A 25587-nucleotide genomic window follows, 5' to 3' on the forward strand; every position below is an offset into this window, starting at 1 on the left:
GGATGTGTCCAAGCATATAGAGGATTATTTAGTGTGTTATACAATTTATATTGTACATACATATTTAAACAATGTGTGGTACTTGTGTATTATCACGGCACCCACTACTCCATTTGCGTAGAGGGCTATTCAGGGTACTGAAATCGCATCGCATGCCATATTGTATGGCATGCGATGTGATGCGATGCGATTTTCCTATGTAATGTATTCACTGCTCTGTGTCAGTGAGTCCATTAAAAAGATAGGATGCGATGAAAAATCGCATCGCATGCCATTAATGTATGGCATGTGATGCGATGAGATATCGGTTCTGATGGAACCTAGAATAACGGCATTTAATGGTAATATGATGTATGATGTCATTTATTTTGCCCCCTCCCCTCCACTTCATCCCGAAGCGAGGGGAGGGGGTACGCGTCCGACCAACCTTTTCATACCCCCACTATCCACTCGGTGTGGAGTTGATTTTATATAGTGTGGCGAGCGCAGCGAGCGACCGAGCCCGAAGCGTGGCAAGCGCAGCGTGCCCGCGAGGGGACAAGTAATACATGTAACATAATACACGTCCCCTCGCGGGGCTCGCTGCGCTTGCCACACTATATATAAAATCAACTCCACGCCCACGTGGATAGTGGGGGTATGAAAATGTCGGTCGGATGCGTACCACCGCCCCTCGCACGGCTCGCGGCGCTTCGGGATCACGTCGATACTGTGTGGGGGGGGGGGCATAAATAAATGACATTATATAGTACAGGGGTGGCCAACCGGTCAGAGTTAAAGAGCTGAAAAATAGCTGTAGTCAAGCTAAAGAGCCAACAACATGCACGCGCTCAAGGCGCGTGTGCCAAAAAAGGGGCGTAGTCTATTTGGACCCCTTGGGTGGGGGTGATACACATATGCCTCCAATACTGCAGTGCCATATATACATATACCCCCAATAGTGCCAGATACACATATGCTCCCACGGTGCCAGGCATGCCCCCCATTGTGCCACAAACTGCTATGCCCCCACAGTGCCAAAAAGCTGGTATCCCCCCCCAAAGTGCCAGAAATCTGGAATGCCCACACAGTGCCACAAATTGCTATGCCCCCACAGTGCCACAAACTGCTATGCCGCCACAAACTGCTATGCCCCCACAGTGCCACAAACTGCTATGCCCCCACAGTACAACAATCTGTTATGCCCCCACAGTGCCACAAACTGCTATGCCCCCACAGTGCAACAATCTGCTATGCCCCCACAGTGCCACAATCTACTATGCCCCCACAGAGCTAATTTCCCAGCTGCAGCACTCACCGTTGTTGCTGCTGCTGCAAGGCAGGGAGGGGACAGTCTGGCGTACCCCAGCTGTCATGTCACCGAGGGGAGGAGAGCGCAGCACACCACGCGTCTCCTTCCCCCCTTACTTCCCTGTGTGCATCCTTGTGACTGGGTTGTCCACCAATCAAAGCTCGTGGGCCGGCTCCTGATTGGCTGCTGGCCCGCGAGTTCTGATAGGCAGACGGCCCAGTCACAAGGATGCACAGTGAGGGGTAGGAGAGATGTGCGATGCGCGCTCTTCTCCCCTCAGAAGGAGAGGGGATTTGGGGAACCGGCAGCAGGTGATGGGGGACGGATGGTGGGCGGCAGGCAGCAGGAGCCGCACTTTAACAGGGGGAGAGTCGCATGCGGCTCGAGAGCCGCGGTTTGGCCACCCCTGCTATAGTACATTAAATGCCATTATAAGTGTCAAAATCGCATTGCATCGCATGCCATACCATAACGGCATGCAATGCGATGTGATTTCACTACGTTTGCGTACATAGTAAATTTGGGCTTTCCTAGCTGCAGGGGGGGGGGGGGGGGGGGAGCAACAGCAATTGCCATTATAAACTGACTCCTTGGCAGGGGGTGTGGCTCCACTATTTGAATTTTGAACTGTGCTGCAGCCCCTCTTCGGGAGCCCCCACTGCACCATGCATTAGACTGCATTGTCCCCACTCATCCTGTGCAGTACGGTATGGCCCCTTTCACACGCTTTGGCTCCTGCCGGGCAGTGAAACCCCGCACGGCCAAGAAGCCATGCCGCACACAAAAGTGAATAATGGACATGATTGTGTCCATTCATACGGGACAGCCACAGCCCCCCAGTTGCAGCCGGATGTCACGACTGGAAGGGACGTCTGCCGGGCTGTAGCCATCCCCACCATTCTAAACTTCTGTGTGCGGCATGGCTTCCTGGCCGTGCAGAGTTTTGCCGCCCGGTAGGAGCCGGAGCATGTGAAACAGCCCTAATTCTGCTGTCCAGTGATGCTGACATGGCTACACAGAACGTTATACCTCCATACCTCCTAACTGTCCCACATACAGCGGGAACGTGGCGGTTTTTGAGGACATTCACACATCCCTCCTGGGGCCGGCAGTGTCCCGCGGCAGGGGGGGCAGTTGGGAGTCCCCCCTGCAATCTGGTGAATAGACAATGTACGCATGCGCACACCATCTATTCCTACAGCAGAGAGGCTGGGTCTGACTAACCTCCTATGTACTGTAAGTAAGTAGTAGGGTGGAAAAAGCCTGGGAATTGCCATGGTAATGGCATTTTGAAATGGATTGAAAGAGAATCAGACTGAACCTTGCAACTCATGGAGCTGCAATGCAAAGTCCACATAAATCCCACTAAATTGTGTTTTGCTTGGGAAAAACCCCATTGATTCCACAGTTGAATGTGAATCACAATAATGCAGTGTGGGAAAGGGCTATGGGAATTTTGGCAGCAACTACTGTAGTTGTGGGGTAAAAAAAAAAAAAAGGCCAATTGAATCTCCCCATAGAGCTGCACTTATCGAAGGGATCCATGCAGCTCTGAAGATGGCTGCATTTTACAGGCAAATCTTTTGTAGACTTCATTTTCCAACCAAGCCTGCACCAGTCTTATCCCAGTCTATTTATACCTGCTTGTGTACAGTACATTCAGCAGTATTCTATGTTCTGAGCTCAGATGAGCCTCATAAACATCCTGCCTGCGTCTGCATCATCCCTCCTTGCAAGAGCCGTATGGTAGCTGGGGGCAGCCAGCTGTGAATGGTGCCGCTGTCTAGATTAGGAAGGAAAAAAACTTGTCTGTATTACTATTTACTCTGGACAGCACCTGATCGTGCACTACAGAGGGAGGGAATAATGGAGCGTGTGTGTGCACAGGCAGGCATGCGGGAGGAATGCACAGCAGAGGAGGAGGAAGGGGCACCGGCACATGGGCGGACAGGCACTCTGCGGGGGGTTAGTGGGCAGGTGCTCAAGGCATAGACAGACGGGGGTGACGTGGGTGGTTATCCCCTGCCCTGCAGACATTACTAAGCTTGGGCTGGGGGCTCAGATCGGGAGCAGCAGCACACAATGGCAGAGTTCTCTGAGAAAGTTCCCATTGCCCTGGCAGGGCCTGAAGATGTGGAGCAGTGTCTTCCTCCAGTGAGTAACATTGCAAACCTATATCTACACCTGCACTGCACTGCACTGGTCCCTGGCAGAGGGCATGCTCTCTACTGGTCCCTGGCAGAGGGGATGCTCTGCACTGGTCCCTGGCAGAGGGGATGCTCTGCACTGGTCTCTGGCAGAGGGAATGCTCTGCAGTGGTGCCTGAAGAGGGAATGCTCTGCTCTGGTCCCTGGCAGAGGGAATGCTCTGCACTTCAGGAATGTTTAGTGAATGCAAATCAAATACTTATGATAGGTCAATGGCAAAACTGAGTTGGCGATAAATGTTATTTAAACTTCGAAGTTACACTTTAAAATTTGTGACCAGTATAACAGGTATTGGGACCCGTTGGCTGTGAGGCAAGAAAAACAGTATTCTGTGACTAAGTCTATGTAAAACTAAGTTTAGGCTTGCTTTCAGATCACCCCATACATCATAGCCATATAGATAATGTGCATTTTTGTGACTATTAAACGCAGCAGCTTACTGTTAGGCAACCTGTGACGATCCAGGTGCTGTGGAACTAGAAGTTGCAGCATGCATTGGCAGCCTCACATTGGGTCAGATGCATTAAGCTTCAAAAGTGATAAAATAGAGAGTGATAACCAACCAACCATCTCCTACCTGACATTTTTCACACACAGCCTGTGACATGGCAGGTAGGAGCGGATTGGCTGGTTGTTTATCACTCTCCATTTTATCACTTTTGAAGCTTAGAGCATCTAGCCCATTGTCAATGCAAGCCATATAGCCTTAGGTTGCCTATTGCTGTATCAGATGTTAGCAGTATAACAGTTATATCCATTGCATGTCAGGCTCTCACATGTATATCACATACTGCATGTGATTGGCTGTGCACAAAGCAAAGTGAAGTGAATGAAATACTGTCTTGGTTATAGGGGATTTGGATTATGAGGGAAGAGGACATAAACTTGGAAAGGTTAGGGCAATTAATTAAACTGTAAATTGACTTTCTCCATATGCACCTACATAATGATAGGTTGTAAATGTGAACATGCATGCAGGGGTATAGCAGCACGGCTGGCAGTATATTCAGCAGGGCCGGTGTCTGCTTTCCGCTTACCTCCACAGAAAGGTTAATGAGATCATTTCCCTGAGCACCTGCAAATGCAGAGATTAGTATTGGCGAACATTTGCTATTAATATAATGTTATTGTTGTTAGAACTAGCAGCTGTGCTACTGGCCATGATCGTAATGGGAATTGCAGTATCAGACATACACACGAAACACTCCTAGAGGTGTATGGTGATGTTTCAGGGGCACTGCTAAGAAAACCAATTTAATTTGGCTACAGACATTACTAGAGAAGTTCCAGATCCTATATAGCTTATAGGTTGAGTGCCTGTGGCGATGTAGTGGTTATGGATCTACAGGTCTATGCATGCCATGCTGGGACTTCCAGTTCCACAGCAGCTAGAGAGCTGCAGAATTCATGTGGTGCATAATGAACCCATTCTACGGGAACGTGATTCCCTTAATCCAGGCATGTCCAAACTATGGCCCTCCAGCTGTTGTGAAACTGCAAGTCCCATCATGCCTTGCCACAGTTTTGTTATAAGGGAATGCTAAAACTATGGCAAGGCATGCTGGGATGTGTAGTTTCACAACAGCTGGAGGGCCACAGTTTGGGCATGCCTGCCTTAATCTAAAGCACTGTTGATAAAACCCAATCTGACTCTAGTATATATTTCCCTATGCAATTATGTTATGTAGTACATGACCGCCAGGTATTATATGCTAGGGCCATCAGTGCTGCCTTTTACAGGTAAACATGTCTTCTGTACTAAGCAGTGTAAATTGTCCGTTTGGTTCCTTGCAAACTTCCACAACCATGGCTGCACTATTGTTGTATTATATATATGTTGTACATATTATGACAGCTGTGCCCCTTTGACTGTAGGCATATACAGCGGTGTCGGTGAAACCATCAAGCAGTGGCCGTCTCCTCCGAATCGGAGCCGTGGTGCTTATCTCCGGGGCCCTTCTGCTTCTGTTTGGAGCTATTGGTGCCTTCTATTTCTGGAAAGTAAATGACAAGCATGTAAGTGAACCAATACGTCTCTATGCCATTAATACGCCATGTCAGTGTACAGCTAGCACAGTGATCATCTGTACTATCCGCTACCACTGACGCTTGTACTCCTGAACAGCACAGGTGGTGGTCTGGAAAATATGAGATGTTCCAGAACCAACTTGTCTCAAACTAGTGAGACAAATTCTTATTACTCAGGCAGTCTAAACAGGGAACACTAGCCTTGTATATCCTTACACGCTGAACAGATAATACAATAACATTGACTATGATGCCACATTAGTAAGTTGGAAATACACTGGCGTAATAAACAAATGTTCTATTCATATAGAACGATCATCTTGATGTACTTACTGGTATAGTACTGCGTGCATGGACCGTGTCCATATTCAAACTGACAAGATTTGACATTTGTTATTTATTTCAGAATATTCTCCAACATAGAAATACATAAAAAAATAAAAAATAATTCAGCCTGACTATTTAACCTGAGTACAGATGGACTACTTAATTGGTGGCAACGTAAATACATAAATAATTAAAATGAATCATTATAGCTGCAGTGTGGAAATGCACGTGACTTGTCATAATAATTAGCTTTACAGTAATTATTAGCCACAAGTAAAAAATCTGCTGTTTCTGCCTCAGTGTAAAAAATAAAAGTATTTAAAACAATATTTTTTTCACTAAGTGATGGTGTTGTTCCATATAAAATGTGAGCGCTGTTGATGTGCCTGTAAGGGATATGCAGGCTTGGCCTACTCTTGGTTTGCTGCTTATGGTCCTGTAGGCTACGCTGGGTCAGTGGTGACTGCTTGCAGACAAAAGCCCCTTTTATGTCTGTCTCAATCAGCTCCTGTGTATCAGCCAGCTACTTCCCCATCAGCGGCATGCCATGAATGTGCTCCAGTATGTCTGAACCAGCTAGGCTGTTCCACAACAGGCTAATGGGCATTTTATCTTCTGTGCATGAATCTACATTCAAACATGTACTGTACTCATCTTAGAAGCTTGTTACTGACCTTATTTTACTATTTATCAATTGCACAGTCCTTTCCTGTAGATCCCTGCTAAACTAGAAAGGTTTTCATTGAGGATCCTGAGATCAAAATTAGCACTTTAATGTTTAAAAGGGCTAATTCAGTATAGCTCGTAGAAGTGCGAAAATCACATACCGCCATGCGCAGCGCTTATAAAGTGCATATTTAAAAGCATAAAGTGTGATCACATACCAGAAGGATGCAATCGCAGGTTGATTGACAGCTGCGGGCATCAAGGGAGTGGCATGGTCAGGACAATGCAATGCAGGCATGTGTATGGACCACTGCATCCTGAAACATGCCAGCGGTGCACCTGCCTTCGCAGCCAGTAACCCTAATTTCTTACATCGATTTCTGCGATCTGATCGCAATCTTATACCCCGTTCCCACTGCAGGCAAATTCCCTGGTCTATCATGTCGACCCGGGAATTTGCCTTTTAACACGGGTTTTTCTACAGTGTGAACGGTTAGCATAACCGGATCTCACACAGGTAAAACCCTTCTTTTTACCCGTGTTTGAGATCCGGGCATGCAGATACGGGTTGACCCGTTCACACTGCAGAAAAACCTGTGTTAAAAGGCAAATTACAGGTAGAACTTCTTCACCCAGGAATTTGCCCTGCAGTGAGAAGGGGTGTCCGTCCCTGCATTTTAATGCTGGGGAAAAGGCGTGTATTTCTCACTGGCAGTGAGAACACGGCATAATTGTGATCGCAGGGTGGACTTTTTTATGCTGGGCGGCTTTGCACTGTGCTTGGCGGACCGCAGCATGTGAAGAAAATCAGTTTTTTTTTTATTTTAGCAAAGCTGCAACTGAGGCTGAATAGGGCCCACAATATCCAGACAGTTGTAGAATGTGTTAATACTTGACGCTTAATAATAACATTGTCGCATTCAATGTGCAGGGTATGATAATTGCTTGTATGAGAAATTCAATTTGCAATATACTGTACTGTAGATGAAAGTTGAGACTGGAATATTATATTAGAATATATTATTTGTGTGTCTAAAATATAGTAAATGTAATTCTTATTGAGCATAATAAAGCAATACTAACATAGAAACAATTGTATTTATAGTTTCTTTTGTAATCAGCTAAAATGAACAACTAGGAGATTCAAGGAAAATGCAAGTGTTCTGTAATCGATTAATGAGAGACTATTTATCTTTCTGCTTCCGCTACTTAATGGATTTTTGTTCCCCTAACAATCATACATCATCATTGTTCTAATTTGTTTATTGCCATTTAACAGTGGAAAAGGACGCAGTGTATACTACTTGGGTAGGTTTTAGGATGTGGGAACTGTAACAGGGTATTATGCTAATATGTCTAGACCTCAAACTAAACTCAAACCAGGCGTTTAGCGCAGATATTATTTGTAAAGGGGTTTGTAGACAGAATGTGAATTGATGTATTTGTTGCATAATTGTACAATATGTAGTGTTTGAAACAGTTATATTATATTGTTTTTTAAATTTTATATTATAAGACAATGCAAACACAATATATAAAAATTTAAAAAACCCTAGAAATTAATCATATAAGTGATGTCAAGGGTGGTATGATCAATAAAAAAAAGATTTTTTGTTGAAATGAGTCACTCATTGATAAAAAACTGGGCAAGGGTTTTTGCATATTACCATTGATATGATCTCCATATGTTGTAAGGAGCTTTGAAGAAAGCGATGGAATTTCCTTTGTTAGCTGTGGAAAGATGATTTGATCTATTCAATGTCTCTGCATGTTGAAATATCCTGATTGGAGCCACTTGTCCTCTGGTGTGGGTCCTTATTGGTCATGCTAAGTATCCCAGATGTCTGTAAGACCACTTTACCAATGTGTCAGATGGCGCTTTAGTCTTTCAGGTATCCAATGAAAGTAAATGCAGTGCAGTTCAATGCTAAATGATAGAGTCCCAGTATAGCAATATACTTAAAAACTCAACGCGTTTAACCGGATAATTTATAACCTCCGGCTTCCTCAGGAGCAAGTGAAGAACCATCTAAAATTTACTGTTTACAGCCAGCGCTGGCATATCCTTTCTTGTTTACTGTCTTTCGGGGACCGACCACCCCCTGCCAGCCGCTGATAACTGCGCTATTTTTGTTTATTACATGTGGAAACCTAACCTTCCCCTCCCACAGCCTAACATTCATAGATACCATTTGAAGTTGTAGTCCTTTTGATCCATTGGGATCCCACCACCATTATTGTGAGCAGGGGACTGCTGGGATACTCACTAAACAGAGTTCTGTAATTATATGACGTTTGGTCATACGGTACAACATGGGGCCAGTATATTGGAGTACCATTAAATTAACCATGTGCTACCAATTTTTCCTGAAAACTGGGTGTGGTCTGATCTAAAATATTAATATACCTTACACAAGACACTGCTAAAACTCTAATCCAACCTCTTCATTCTTCAAAAGATCTCTATATCTCTCATCCACACTAATTATTCCCTCTCTTTCCACAACACCCACTCTGTAGAATGCTCTTGCACGCACAATAAGACTCTCCTCTAGTCTCGAAAACTTTGAGTGTTCCCTGAAAACTAACCTCACCTCTTCAGGGAAGCTTATTAAATTACAGAACGGCCTACATAACCTTCATAAACCTTTCCTACCCAACTATATTCCAACCGTACAGACCAAACATATCCTCACTCATTTTCTCTCTCACTTTCCCATCCTTCTGACCCCAAGCCAACATTGCTGGGGACCATATCATACAGCCCACCATGAACCTTAATGGTAAACCATTATGAATTAAATAAAACCTACCCTTGAGTATCAATGCCTATTTCCTTATTGATTTGTAAGCTTGTGAGCAGAGCCTTCCTACCATTTTGACTGTGTAACTCCCCACCGTGGACCATACACCTTTTCCCCTGGTGGAACACACGTCCATACTTCTTCCGGCAACCTAGTGGATACCAGAATTAATGGGAACATTGAAGGCGGATGAAATTCCAGTGTTCTACATAATGTTTAAGGCATTTAAGGACCTTTCAATCAAGCCCCATCACGCTTCTGCTGAAGGATGACATCATCCGAAACACGTAAAGCATGGATCGCAGTTTGTATCCCTATCTTCCATTGCTGCTGTACGGTGCCTGTCCAATGGGGTACACCTGTCAGGTCCAGAACTGGGGCTAATTTACCATCTGCCTAGGACTTCTACCGTTTGCTGCTCTGCTTGTGGGATCATTTGACCAATGATGTATTTTAATGCTTCTATGTTTTAAGGTGTTTTGCATTATATTTTGTTTTTATCTCTCCCTTTTTATGCTGGGTCCTATATGTCTGAGAGAGGAATTTCTTACCTGCATTCTTGAATTTAGGAGATTCATTTAAGAGACACTCATGAACTATATGACCCTATTATCCTGTTTGGTAAATCATTAGTAGATATGAAACGTGGTGTTATTGTGGAGGAACCTCATAAGCGATGATCGATATTACATTTTTATTTTTCTATCTGTATCACTTGGAATGTGTTTTAACATCGCTCTATTATTTTATTTGTTTAGCTGCTTTTGGTTTTGTGCGCACTAGCAGCTGAGAACCTTTTTTGTCATCTGTACATTGTCTGTAACCACCCAGTTTGTTTGATCACTGTTTCCATTTGTAAAGTGCAAAGGAATTTGCTGGGCTATGAAAGAACCTGTTAACAATAAAATAATGTCAACCCGGATGATAAATTGACATGGTGAACTGTCAACAAACTGTCCCGAGTGGTCTCTTACCGTCTCCTGACCTAACGTATTACTCCTGACGGATGGGTCCCCACCTCTAATCTTCTCTCCCACTAGTGGCTCACCTTACAAAGCCCCTCACCCACCTCCTCATGCCTATCCCCAACACACACACCTGATGCCTGTTGACAGTTTCAATTGTGTCAACATTCAGATGCAGACATTGTGGTGTCGACCTTAGGAACATCAACCATTCAATTCTGGAATTAACTAGGTTATGTCATCGCTTGTAAAGTAGTGTATTAACAGAGAAACAGCCATAATGTATACCTTTACTTCTATACTTGCACTTTTATAGTAAATGTTGGTAACAATATATACATTATGTCTGTTACATGATTAGGATTCTGCAAGCATATGGACTAGTCCACTTTTCCTACACCAAATACCACATCTCTGAGACTTGAGGAGGCCCATCTCCCCTTATTGCCTATGAATGCAATACAGACATTGCAGTTTCTGCAGGGAAGCACAGGCTCATTGTTATGGATGTTCTCATTAAAAATGACATAGTCAGGGGTGGTATTTCTGGGCCTTTGCAATACAGGTGTGTGTATGTATAAATTTATATAATATCATTTTTATAATTATTAATCTTTGGACACCTTACCGGAGAAGGGGACAGGCCTGTGGAGGAGCGTGTGGTAAGGTGAGTATGTTTGCTTTCGTGAATGCGTGCATGGATGTATGTAACAAAATTTTGCATGGTGTGTGTTTGTTTATTTATTTTAATCTTGGTCATGTTGTGGAACTACAAGTCCCAGTGGGCCCTTTAATGCCCTGCATGCTGGTACATGTGGTTCTTCAAGTCCTTGCATGCAGGAAAGGCTTGCTGGGACTTATAGTTCCACAGCACAACCCAAGGTTAGGTGTTTAATCTTATTTTTGCACAAAATAATCAGCCTGGCGTCCACTACCCAGGGATGCTGGGGACAGCCCCACGGGTCAGCCTTGGATGATGGTCCCCACTTCCCCAGGTATCACATCCAGGGCTGACCAGCCATGGTAGTCATGGTTCGGCCAGGGGACTTTGCATAAAAAGTATCCCCATTTAATGATTTAAAAAAACAAATTTCACCTGACTAATCACCATCTTTTCACGTATCTTCAGATCAGGCACTATATCCTCTCCCTTCCACCTTCGGGCATTGCACCTTCCCAAATTGACCCGATTCAAAAACTCCTTACTCTGTTAACTAAACTCCCGTACAAGACAAAATACTTAGACCACACGCAACTATCTCCCGACCTACAACATCTATGGTCCCGGACTCTTATAACTTGGCAACGTGACCTTCCACAAATTTCCCTCCAGACTTCTATTGTCTCCCAATTACCCAAAATTTTGACAACACTTCTATCTTCCTATTTACAAGAAGTACACTTTAAATGTCTCCATCACGCATACCTTTCCCAACTACACCGCAAACATTTTGTCCCCGGTGAGACGGGCAAGTGTCTAAAGTGCAAATCTGAGCACTCCTCTTACATTCATCAGTGGTGGGAATGCAGGAATATAAATAAATGTTGGTATAAGTTGACTAATTACATTAACATCACTTTTCACACCACCTTCCAGATAGATCTTCAAGCACTACTTTTTCAAATTTCACAAAATGGTTGCCTAAGGGATCAGTTAATTTATCCCTATACTTATGATCATTGTGACAGTGGCAAAGAAAGTGACTCTACAACACTGGATATCCCCCTCAGCCTCAGTGATTAGTGAAGTACGTACTATGCTGCTGAAATTATTATTCTTTGATAGACTCACCGTTCTACCAGATGTAGACAAGCATGTGACTCTGTTTTATCATAAATGGGGTCAATATATTGAGTCGTAACACTCAACAACATGCTCCAAAATCCTCCATTTACTAGAAGATACAGATTGGTGGCATCATGAAACCAATACTCACGCTCTGATCCACTGATTGACTTTATTATAATTATACCTACCTATGTCTAAGATTTATCTTACTATATTATAGCTATAGGACAATTCCTCCCCCCACACACACACACCTTATCCCTTATTTCTAACCACGTTTTACAATTTATAAGATTCCATCTGTTTTGTTCCTTTTTGATTTTTCATGACATAGTTGATATTAATGTTAAAGCAGTGATAGCAACACATGCTATTTTACATTTCAGTACTACAATTGGATTTCGCAGCTCGCCTATCCTTTGGACTGATAGACATGGACGCCATTAACAATTCTAAAGAAAGATCACCCCGGACTACTGTTTACTTTAACATTTTTATTATTATTCGTACGTGAAATTCATACTCCATAAGTGTGACTTTCTACACCAATGTTGCTACTACTTTGCTTTTTATGTCACTGTAACCTATTATATCTATGTGTTTTATGAATATTTGAAAAATGTAATAAACATATGTTACAAACAAAAAAAAAAGTGTCCCCAGGCTGTGGCATGACACCTCTGGTTGTTGGAGCTTGTTCCAAAATACGATGGACCCCCAGTCTTTTTGTCCCACGTATTTTTGGAACCAGGACTGGTTCCAGAGCCTGGTGATGGTTTCTTAAAAACGGGGGATCCCCAGGAGGAGCCCAGGCCTAGTTATGCTCGGGGGGGGGGGCACACCGTTTGTTTTTCTAACACAAATCCGCACACTCCTATTACTTGAATAGCGCACGTTCATGTTGATAAAAAAAAGCCCTTGTCTAAAAAAAAGCACATTTCTGTTACTAAAAATCACCAGACGTCGCAAGTGAAATCTGACTTTGCATAAAAAAACCACCCTATTACATTTGCAAATTTCAGCGGCAAATTGCAAATGTGATGTGCGATAGATTTTTTTTTAGCAGTCTAAAAACTTCTACATTTCAGCCATTGTTGTATACATAAGCTGTAACACAGCAGCATTTTCCTTAGCAGGTTAAAGCGCTAATAAAAACACTCCTCCATTTATTCCGCACAAATATGCATGTGGCCCCAACCTGGGTTACATGTACGTTCTGAGTGACAGTGTCCTAAGTAAATATGAGGCTGCATAGATAAAATGCTTATGGGAAATATCACTCTCCAGTTTTCATGTAAGGGTCTGATAAACATATTTTTCATCCAGAACATGTGAGTCAGTGACATATTTCATCAGAATAAATATTTAGTGCAGTGGGAATGTAAATGGAAATCTGAGGAGAGAGTCTGCAAAGACTTATTTATTTCTTAGATGCAAAATAAGCACCTTCTTCACCCTGCGCTATTATTTTGAAATTCAACTTGTCTGAATATTCCTTTCCACCAAATAATTATGTACATTCTTCTTTCCTCCTCTATTCATCTCTTTCACCCCCCACAGTCTTTTCAAACACTTTTCATGGATATTTAACAGCAGTAAAATTGAGTTTCATTCATTTTGCTGGTGGCCATGTGTATTTTAGAAGATTGTGTGTGCAGTCTAGGGCACATCCATGACAGGTATCTCAGCATGATTGTAATAAAGTTTACTTTGTTTACAATGCTTCGCTTCCAGCAAAATAAGTTAAAAAGAGATGTTAATTTTGTATTTTTAAGCATATTTATTTCAAGTGGCTTAAGGGTAAGTACACATGATCAATATATTGTCGTATGTGATTGGCCGATGCCGATACTGACATCACAGCTAGGTGGGCAAATTTAAAAGCCTCCCTGTTGGGACATCTGGCTTGACATATCAAGCAGCCAATTAGCAAGTGTGTATAGCTTATCTGTCGGCGTGGCGGCTGGTCATGTGTGTGACAAGTGGGGCAATCTCATCTAACCACAAAGCCCTCATCAGGGAAGAGTGAGGTTAAGAAAAATGTATAGGACTCAGTCATAAGTTTTCGAACACACCCATTTTTCCAGTTTTAATTTAAATTTAATATTTGTCTCCATCCAAACCAGCTCAGAGGAGACTCTGTCAACTATTTAATTTTTTGAGGCCTGCAGTTTTGCTCTTAACCCTTTGAATGTCAAGGGAATTTGTCAAAATAGGTGTGAAAATTAGCAAGCAAACGTTTTTATTCATCATAATGACCTGTAATATTTGCGTTATATAGGAAATATAATAATTCTTTACATAACATTTTTATCTGAATTGATATAATAAATGTAAGCGACACTGGCAATTTTAGCAGGTATATTGCGCATCTCTCACAGAGATGTTGGCACTCAATGGGTTAATAGTTCTGAAATAGCATGGGGGGTATGTCTGGATCCATCACCTTACCATTGGATGAACTCTTAACCAACTAGGTGTAGATACTACAATGTTTGATCTCATCACAGGGAGGCTTGAATCCCAAAATTTTATAGGGCAAATCTTATAAAGGCAAAAAAGATTTTGGGCTTAAACACACCAGGAAGGGTTATTGGACTAACCATCCTTTCTCCTAACTGCATAATAAATGGTTTATTGAGGATCTTTTGTACAAAAGGAACCTTGTGTGAATCACCTGTTGCTGTACTCCTATCTAGATAGAGTGTAGGACTAATGGAATTGGTATATCCAGTGTCAGGCCATGTCATATAGTAAAGTGTCACATCTAGGCAATACGTATATATGCAATACATGTATATATTGCTGGCTGTGGTTGGCACTGTCCTTCAACGGTTGACACGGGGCAAGCCATCCATCTTACAGCTAAGCTAAGTCCTGAGTGACGGTTCTCCACTACCCTGCTATATATCTTTATATATATATGTGTGTATATATATATATATATATATATATATATAGCTTACAGAAAAAATGAGGACACTCACCGGGCTTCATATAAGGATAGATAACTTTTTCTTTTTAATCCATCTTCAGCAGTTCACAAACATAAAGTGCAATGTGCATGACAGTGGGCCATGGGCCACTGTCATGCACATTGCACTTTATGTTTGTGAACTGCTGAAGATGGATTAAAAAGAAAAAGTTATCTATCCTTATATGAAGCCCGGTGAGTGTCCTCATTTTTTCTGTAAGCTATATTGGTATCTGGATTATTCTGGAAGCACCTGAGCTGGCACCCCGGCAGTTGACACTCAGCTGGAGGAGAGTGTGATCCATACTTGGGAATATATATATATATATATATATATATATATATATATATATTAAGGGAAGACCTTTATTTGCACTAAGAAAGGACAGCAGCAGCTCTAAGTAACCTCCCTGTTGGTAGAGGAATATGGGAAGAAAGTATATGGAATATAGAGCAAGCTTATGATTAAACCTCCACCACTCAAGTGAGTGTAATTTCTCAATAGAATATTAACATACAATGTTTATCATAAGATATGTATTAAAATGAAGTAAAACAATACAGCAGTTCTTTATGCAGTCATTTATTGATGGATATGAAATAGAAACCCAACGCGTTTCATCATAGTGATGTCACCAGAGGTGTAAACACTCCATCATATATAGAAGTTTTTGAAGTTGGTAGTAAAATAGAGCCTCAGGGCCGGACTCTTTGAAATTTGGTTAGACTGTCCAAAAAAGAACTTGGTATAGTAAAAATGTGATCACAGAAAACAGACTTGATGGATTGTCTGAGTATAGTATAATCCCAGAAAACACTGGATATCAACCAGGGTATTTGGCTAGTGCTTGTGTATCCATCCAGTGTCTATATATATATATATATATATATATATATATATATACCTAAAAATAACATTTCAGTCATTGAATTATGAATTTTTGCCCATATTACTTGTTTTTAGTACTACTGAATGTCTTTTTATTCATCAGAAATATATAAAATTTATTATACTGTATTTTAAAGTTTTTCTTTTTTTACAGGTTTATAATGTCCATTATACTATGAGTATCAATGGCAAAGTTCAAGAAGGTTCAATGGAAATTGATTCCGGGAACAACCTAGAAACATTTAAGACTGGAACCGGCAATGATGAAGCTGTGGAAGTGCATGATTTCAAGATTGTAAGTATGGTTGTCACTTACCTCGTACAGGTCTGACCTGGATGTCACTGAGCTAACTAAAGGAGCTATAAATGTAACCACACTAGCACCTCTAGTATCTGCAGGTAGCACAACATAAGGCAACACACACAATAAATCCACCTAACACCACTGAGGAACAATGGGGCAGATGTATTAAGCCTTAACAAGAGATAAATGCAAGGGTGATAAAGGGCCAGATGTACTAAGCTTCAAAAGTGATCAAACGGAGAGTGATAAACAGCCAGCCAATCAGCTCCTACCTGCTATGTCACAGACTGTGTTTAAAAAAAAAATGTCAGGCAGGAGCTGGTTGGTTGGTTGTTTATCACTCTCTGTTTTATCACTTTTGAAGCTTAGTGCATCTGGCCCAAAGAGAGATAATCATCCAGCCAATCAGCTCCTTACTGACTTTTTTTCAAACACAGCCTGTAACATGGCAGTTAGGATGTGATTGGCTGGAAGTTTATCTCTCTTTATCACCCTGGCATTTATCTCTTGTTACGGCTTAATACATCTGTCCCAGTATACCAATCAAATCTGAATTAGGTCCAGAATTAGATCATCCATACTCATCCCTACTCATATGAAATGTCCAGAGAATCACACTTTGATCACCGACGGGATGTAGATCTCCCATGTATTTACTATACTTTTTATATTTGAATATGGGTTTTCTATATTGAGTTAAGGTGCCAAGAACTGGAGATATTTCTCTGGATGTGGCAAAATCCCCAGCCAAAGAGAGGCATCCTAATAGTAGAATGACACCCCTATCAGTTTGTTGGTGTACACCAACAGTTTTATGCTCTGATCAGTGGTTTATCTATAAAGGGTGCAGGGTGTACATTTCACATGGAACCACATTTCACATGGACCCATGGGAATTCAACATCCCCCCCATATGTTCTCCTGATGTATTCAAAGATATAGCCCCAGCACAAGATACTTTAATGACGCTGTGACAAAACATGTATGGTTCTGAAAAAGGACTTTGTTTTTATCCTCTACTCATGCTTTCAATGTGTCACCAGGTAAAGTATACACAGGAAAAAACCTTTCTACCAGTAATTTAAAAACATTCAAATGTATGTGTGATAAAACAAGCCCAGATGTATGATCTACTCATGATTTAAGATGTAAATAAGTGAGACTGAGATGTATTTAGGAGAAAAGTAACAACTGATGTAAAGAGGGGATTCATTTGTAGTAGTCTGGACAGTATAGGGATGTCCTCTCTGGGGGATTTCCTACTAGACTTGTTTCTTGTTGGGGCAGGGGGCATAGCAGACTCCCGGCTTCAGAATAGCTCTCATAGCTCCTGCTTTCCACAGGAGAGTCCACGAAAACAGGCAGAACAGTTGGGATGTTTGGCATAGGCAGCCTGTGTCACCTAATGTTGAAGCCATTAAGTAACCCAATGTCACGTAAAATGAATTTGAGTGATCACTGTACACCACAACCAAATATACCCCATATTTCGGAGTGTGCCCACAATGACCAGCCTTAACGATTTATAAGAATGAAGTTAATCAGAACCACACAACAATCCAGATTGTTCTAGATTATAAGGGTTATACTCCACACACATACATACATACATACATACACACACACACGCACACAAGCCTGGTATTGGCATGCTGAAAGCATAGGAAAGGTCCCGGTGCTGGAATCGTTTCTTTATGTTCCTTCTAGTCTGACTTAATTCAGCCGAGCAAGCACCGGAATTACATTTACAGAATAATTTCTTGTCGGGTCCAGAACTTGCCGGCTGTTTACTGCAAAATACAGATTTGTAGTTATAAATATTAATAGGTTTGTGTGTGGCAGCAGGATATTGGAATATTACACAATGTGACATTCTCTGTATGTGTAAATGTCTGATGTCCTAGATGCCTAAGGAGTACATAAGCCATTCGGATAACGCCAGACATTTCTAAGATGTTATTTTAGACCCAGGGGAAGACTTGCTGGGTTGATTGAGCATATTTTACATTTGCATTTACTTTCATTAAATGATGCCCTTTCTGTGATTATCTTCTATTTCCCATAGTATTGTCAAATAGTATATTATCCATTTAGGTTCTTCTTGATAAATATCTAAGCATTTTAAGACCTGGCCTCTGGTTTCTGGAAAATAAACTACAGATAATAGTATGACATTTCCTAATTATGCCTCCCTGGGGGAATTGTAAATTCCTTCCTTCGCTGCAGTAAGTGGTAACCGCATATCAGAGCGGATCAATAATATGCCAATGTCAAAACTTGTTCAGCAAGTTCAAGAATAACTCTTCTAAGGATATATATCTTTCCAAATGTTCTCACTCCATTTCCAATTGTATTGCTTTACTGTAAACATCTTGTATTTGGTTTCTGGGCAAAGATTTTGCAAGAAAAAAAAAAGGTTTAAATTAAAAGTCCTTGGGGGAGATTCTCTAAGCGAAAAATGCGGTAAACACCCCGTTATCTGGGTTTTTACCGCATTTTTGGGATGCTGTAAGCATCCCCCGCCAGGTTACCGTGGCGGGGAGCATCGCCAGAAAAATCTGGCGATGTTCCATAGAAGCCAATGGGCTTCTACCGCAACCCTGCGCCGCCCCCCTGCCGCCCCGCATCGCCCCCTCACCTGTGTCCGGGCAGCACAGAGCTGTGCTGCCCGGACCTGTGACCTCCTCCCTGCACTGATCCTCTTCCGGGTGCAGGAAGGAGGAGAGCCCGGCGCAGCAGCAGCAGCGCCGGGTGTGTGAGGGAGGGGGGAGGCGCCGGGACCTGCTGGGACCCGGCGACTCTCACCGCAAAGGACAGCTCTTAATGCAAGAGCTGTCTTTTGCCTTAATTATCGCATATGTTACAACATATGCGATAATTATAAATGCGATGGGCGGCGAAGGGGGGCGGAGATTCTTAGAGAATCTCCCCCCTAGTTAGAAAGTAGGAATCCATGCGTAATATTTGTGCCAACTGGTAATGTTTTGTAGAGAGGATTTCTGTAGCTGGGTGGGGATTCCCAATGCAGACTGAACTATAATGTAACACATTTTTACTCAGCTTTGTCACAGACCTAGGGTTGGGGGCCTGATTCAGGTCTGATCGCTGCTGTGTGAATCTACGGAGGCCTGCAATCAGATAGCCGCCACCCAGACAAAGTGTCAAAGAGTCAAAACTCGCCCTGTGCAAGTCTGAGAATGACTTGCGAAAATATCGCTGATCGCTACAAAACCATACGCAACCCTCCATGATTTTCTCAATCTGTGCAAGTGGGTGTAACTATGACATGGTGGGCATGCCACCGCTTTTACAGGCACAAAGAGAAAATGGCATGTTACCACCCACAGACGTTAGCTTCCTGCTAGGCAAGTTGCAAGGGGATTGCAAAAAAGTAATCACTGATCTTTGTCTAATTGTGAACGGCTTGCAATCAGAAAGGACACTGGATATTTCTTGCCTCACACATGCGCGTTATGCGTGCACAGTCGACCATAATCTATTGCCTTGCAAACAGCAATCAGATCTCAATAACTCCCTGGGTCCGGCCCAGTGCTTACGCTTGTGGATCATGTGCTCAGTGGATCCAACCCGCTATCTTAGACTTTACTAGTGTTTTTGCGAACCCAGTTATGACCATGGTGAGCAGTGGAGGATAGTGAATGGTAGTGTAGGGATATGCTGGTAGCTGAATCTGGGGAATGCCAGAATAATAACAATAATTACTTAGGAACAGAATCCAAGGATACCGGAAATTACTTTTAATGAACTTAGAATATATCCGACTTGGCAGCAAACACAAAGAGACAAAGCAAAAGTAATGACTGCCAACTTTCCAACTTAAATAACAGGCACACTGTGACAGGAAGATAGCATGAAGCTAGGAGGCTTCAGAGGTAAAGCAGCTAAGAATGAATGTCCGAGTCCAGGTGGCAGCTGAGCTGCAACTGTAACAGTTCGGTAGATGAAACACCAACAGTGGCTGGTGTCGTTGACTCGCCAGCAGCAGAGGAAATCTGGAATATGATCAATTACTAACTGCGGCAGGTTAGTGAATACATGAGTCACTGAGTAGGCGGACAGCGTCTGGAGAGTCTAGGAGACAGACAGCGCCCAGTTAGTGGCTGGGAAGTTGAGCAGCATCCAATAAGTGGCTGGAAAGCTGGACAGCATCTGGTAGTCAGGCAGGAGCAGGTGCACCTTAGAAGCCGAGCAGTGGCAGACGATAGACATACATTTTCAGAATGCGGGAACCAGGTAACTAGAAAGACTGGAGACCGGAAACAGGCGTCTTGATGCTGAATGTAACATCAGGTTTTTGAATGCAGGATATTTATCCCTCTGCGTTACCAGGATTGGCTGACCGGAAGAAGGGTAATCCATAATCCAAGGCACGGATGCAGAAGACCTCAGGCAGAACTAAATAGATGGAATACCAGGAACAGGGCACTGTATGGTTACTGGAGATCTCTTGCTGTAGGCTGAACTAACACAGGTGCTACAATCAGTCAGCAATGCTCAGAGCTACACAGGACTGATTGGCAGCATGGAGCAGAGCCGAACATATTAGGAGAATATGACGAACCAAGTAAGCTATAATACCCAGGTTCATGACAGTAATATCAATGTAGAACAGAAATTTGGTTGAACAGAGTAAGCCAAACACTGTTATCAAAGCACCCAAACAGTCCAGATTTTAATGATATCCATGCTTAGGTATGGTTAACATTGCTAGTACCTAAGTCAGTTTGATTATAACATCTGTTCACAAGGGAGATCCCTAAAACCTGGAATATTTAGGTGTCATGAGGACCGTGTTTGTGAACAATTGAAGTACGCATTAAAGGCATTTCTGTAGCAACGTAAGAAGCCTCAGATGTAACAAAAAGAGGGTCAACTCAAGCAATGACGTGGTAATGGAAATGGAAGGCACTGGATTTATTTGGTTTCATAGATGGTTGAATCAGTTGTCTTTTCTGACCTTTTTTGAAGACCTGCAAAGAGAGAGAACCAAGGATTACATATTCTAGAATACAATGATTGGAATATAAACTAATAGACCTGGAGAAAGCATGGTGGGGGAAGTTGTGGTGGGAGCTATTGCTAGGGTCTATCCTGCCACTTAGAACAATGAAAGTTTGCAGATCATAACTTCCTGAAATTAGTATTTGTTCATTGGGAGCCTTGCCGCCTTGTTACCCTGCAACACCTAATTACCACATACCTGGTGGTTGCTATAGGAAATTTGATCCCCTGAAGATTGGTCAGTCTCCAGTAGTGTTTGACCAAGATATAGCTGAGCCTGTAACACAAATGGGCAGCCTGCATTATGGATAGTGGTGTCATTTCTTTTGGAGCAGCATTTATAACAGCCGCTCCATTTAGCGAATAAAACAGGTGAAATACCTGTTGCAGTGTTAGAACTGGTTGCCTCAATCATAAATGAAAGGGTTCAAATCACTCACTGTGAAACATAAAAATGCAATCCATTGGTTTAATGCACTGATACAATTTGAAAGATTGTTAATATGAGCCTACCAGCATGGATCAGCCAAGCAGTATAACACTCAGATGCACCATCGGAGTAGCATGTACCAATGATACTGGGAAGATCTGCATATCCTGGCAGTTCGGTTATTACATGTTATGGCATTACCCAATTTGGTCTGTCTTAGAGGTAAAAATCTAAAATAGGTCTACAGTCTCCCAATAAATAATCCCAGAAAAGGCTGCCAGCTGTTTTTAGATGTCTTCACAAATACACCAAGATGTTAAATGTCATAACGGATCCGATATGATTTCCCGGCGGTCGGGATCCCGGCGGTCGGAATCCCGACACTGGAATCCCGACCGCCGAAATCCCGACAAGGGGGGGACATGGATCGCCCCCCCTTGCGGGCTCGCTGCGCTCGCCACGCAGCGGGCCCGGTGCCTCGCTACGCTCGGCACGCTATTTTATTCTCCCTCTATGGGTGTCGTGGACACCCACGGAGGGAGAAAGTTTCGGGATTTCGGCGGTCGGGATTCCAGTGTCGGGATTCCGACCGCCGGGATCCCGACCGCCGGGAAATTAACCGCATCCCGTCATAACATGCCATTGCAAATGCAACTTAAACACAAAACATACCCTGCCTATGTACAGTGAGCAGAAAAAAGTTAGAACAATGTGGATTATTTGATAACAGACAATGAAGATGAGGAGCAATCACACAACTGAATGCTAATAATCATCTGCTCAGTTCACTGAGGTTACGTCATCTTGTAGGTGATCCACCTAAACATGAGAAATGGTGGAACATAATGGACATGCAAAGTAAAAGTAAAATACATTTTGCCTCCCAACAAATCGAGCAGCAGTCAGGATGTATTATGGTAGGGACAGAAAAATATCAGCTGGTGCCTCAGTGGTATAGTTGTTAATGTCCAAAGATTATAATAGCTGACCAGTGAAAGGGCCAAGTAATGACTGCAGTTGGACTTGAGTGAGCCCCTGACGTAATGGAAGCGTTATAATGGCTGACAGCTATTGCATCCCGATCCTTATCAGCAGCTAGCAGATTTGAGTTGTTGAGGGAAGTGGTTCAGCTGCTGAGGTAGGGAAACCCCTGTACGTGACTATGGAACTGGCATAGAATATGAAATCTTCGACACTCGACTCTAACCGCCACAAGTGGGATGTCCTTGCTATAGTAGTGGAGCTCCTTTGCAAGATACAAATTCCCTGTGCACAAGGACAATGAAAAAAACATCCCAGCAACAACACCACTGTAAGAGGGGATGAGCCCCCAAACCCTACAGGAGGATTAGAAGCACCTCGATAGACATTATTAGTAGGAGTCATCCGCAGCAGAGCATCCCATCTATACATAAATGCTGTGCAAATGTACAGCTGATACTGGAGTCATCATTCGCCCCCATCTGTTATAAACAGGTGCCTGTTGATATGACATAGATATCAATTCATCAATTGTAGGAGGGGATTATGGCATCACCTTTGTATCATCAGAGTCTTGGGGTAAAGACCTCCAACATGACCTCCAATCGTGCACCTACCACCTCTTTTATTTCATTTTTGTCAGGGATCAAATAAATACCGGGCTAAGCTGTAACACAAACATTACGTAGGTTACATAGCTATGTGATTACGTTCATAATGTCTGTGAACCAGAACGATCCACGTTCAAATGGAATAAGGAGAGGAACAAAAATCATGATCACTGTCCATTTACATGAGGCCACTACCACCACATGACTGAGAAATTTGTGAAACCAAGAACTGGGTTTTAAGGTCTCTCTGGACTCTAGGAAAGAAACTCAAGATAATGTACTTGTTCTACAAGAAATATGGATTGTATTAAAAAATACCAGAGAATGCAATACAGTTGAAATATTTAACTCTATAAATTGGCACTGTAATGTATATACTTTACAAAATACATGGAGAGTGACCCGGAGTTGGATGAAACCCATAACTTCATGCAACCACTGATGATTTTATGGTAGATGGCAAGTACCCTGCTTTTGAAAAAACTTTGGCATCACCAACTCTATGGCTAAGGGCTGCACCTGCGCAGCACTCGGTCATCGATAGTACAGCCTGGGATGGCCATCATTGGCAGAGTAACATTATAAATATTGTATTAGGATTACAGTGTACCCACTCAATGAGGAGAAAAAGTATTATTTGCCTCTGCAGAATTTAATGTATGGTGCAAGGACCGACCTGCAAAGTTCATCTGGAGAAAGAGGTTACAGGTCTTTACTTTTCACGGACCAAATGCAGTAGTGTAAAGTGTAACCAAGGAGGCATAGTACAATGACACATTGTCAACATTGTCTAATCCCGGTTTCCAATGAGCACACAGAAGCATGATCAATGGCCTGCAATGGAAGTACCTTAGATGCTGGAGGTAGTGGGGGAGCTCCAGCTCTAGGTAGCTGATGGGTATTGTTGTCGCTTGATCTTTGAGCAGCTACCATGGAGGATCGAGTGGCATGGACTCAAGAAGTGTCAATTCCAATTGCGGTTCAGCAATGGTGTCCAATTACAGACATCATCATTATGATGGGACACAGTAGTGCCCAATAACGACCAAGCACACTCACACTCACACACACCCACTACCGCCTAATTATTTGACATGGTTATGTTGGTGATGGTAAATGTGTCCTCTAGCGCTGAACAGTTAGTAAAGCCACTAATATGACCTAAATGAATCCCAACTCCACCATAATTGTAATTGGCGAGGTAGCTGCAAAAAAAAAAAAAAAAACATTCACATTTATTCACTAATAATTAAAATATGCCTCTGCCAGCAACCTGCAATAATACAGACAGACTGTTTTTACAAGGAACAAAGCAGGACCAGAAATAAATGTGTGGACTGCAGGGATGTAGCCTTCTTCATGCAGACAGGCCCTGCCCAGTCACACCAGGAGTCCAAATAGATAACAAACTGGGATGTAGTGCTCAATAGCAACAAAAAAACGCCAACAGAACTCTAGCATGTATAAAAAGGGGTATGGAAACTATTGACTCAAAAGTAATTATGCCACTGTACAAAGCATTGATTAGACCACACCTTGAATATGGAGTACAATTCTGGGCCCCACACTATAAAAAGGACACCATAGAACTGGAAAAACCCCAAAGAAGAGCAACAAAGCTAATTTAGGAAATGGAGAATTTAAGCTACGAGGACAGATTGAGCAAATTGGGACTGTTTACACTAGAGAAGAGACGTTTAAGGGGAGGAATGCTCAACATGTACAAATATATCAGGGGCCAATATAAGGAACTGTCAAGCACCATTTTTACTGCAAGGAAAGATTCTAGGACACATGGACATGAGTTTAGATTACAAGAAAGAAGATTTTGTTCCCTTAGAAGGAAACATTTCTTTATGGTCAGGGCAGCCAAACGATGGAACTTTCTTCCTGGTGAGGTGGTGTTGGCTGACACAATAAATGCATTTAAAATAAGGTTAGACAAACATTTATTGGTTAAAAACATACAGGGGTTAAAATAAGAATCATAATCTGTCTTTAAAAATATCAGAATACACTACATATAACAAGGGATAAGCTATTAAAACCTAGGTTGAACTCGATGGACGCAAGTCTTTATTCAGCCTTAACTAATATGTAACTATATCAGCATAATTAGCGACTGGGAACTGGATACCCACCGTTAAATGTTCCCGTGCCACAACCACTGATGACAGAAGGGGTTAGCACAGTGAAGACCAAAACAGACTTACACTATGGGCTGGCTGGGGTTAGGGAATTGCCATAACCTTGGACACAACAAGCCCCATCTTTGTGGGGCATGCAATGGTAGTTCAGA

General features: G+C 42.5%; 1 protein-coding gene across 1 annotated transcript in view; it reads left to right on the top strand.

Moving 5' to 3' along the window:
* Window positions 1-3111: 3111 nt before the first annotated feature.
* Window positions 3112-25587, top strand: part of CNMD (chondromodulin) — a 46561-nt gene continuing 24085 nt past the window's right edge. Inside the window, exons 1-3 of the mRNA XM_083168907.1 lie at window positions 3112-3445; window positions 5374-5514; window positions 16095-16235. Of these exons, the coding sequence (XP_083025033.1) occupies window positions 3374-3445; window positions 5374-5514; window positions 16095-16235 (354 nt within the window). The 5' untranslated portion in view covers window positions 3112-3373. The remainder of the gene's footprint in view (window positions 3446-5373; window positions 5515-16094; window positions 16236-25587) is intronic.

The sequence above is a fragment of the Crinia signifera genome, chromosome 2, assembly GCF_055691185.1.
Source record: "Crinia signifera chromosome 2, ASM5569118v1, whole genome shotgun sequence".
Classification (NCBI taxonomy): Eukaryota; Metazoa; Chordata; class Amphibia; order Anura; family Myobatrachidae; genus Crinia; species Crinia signifera.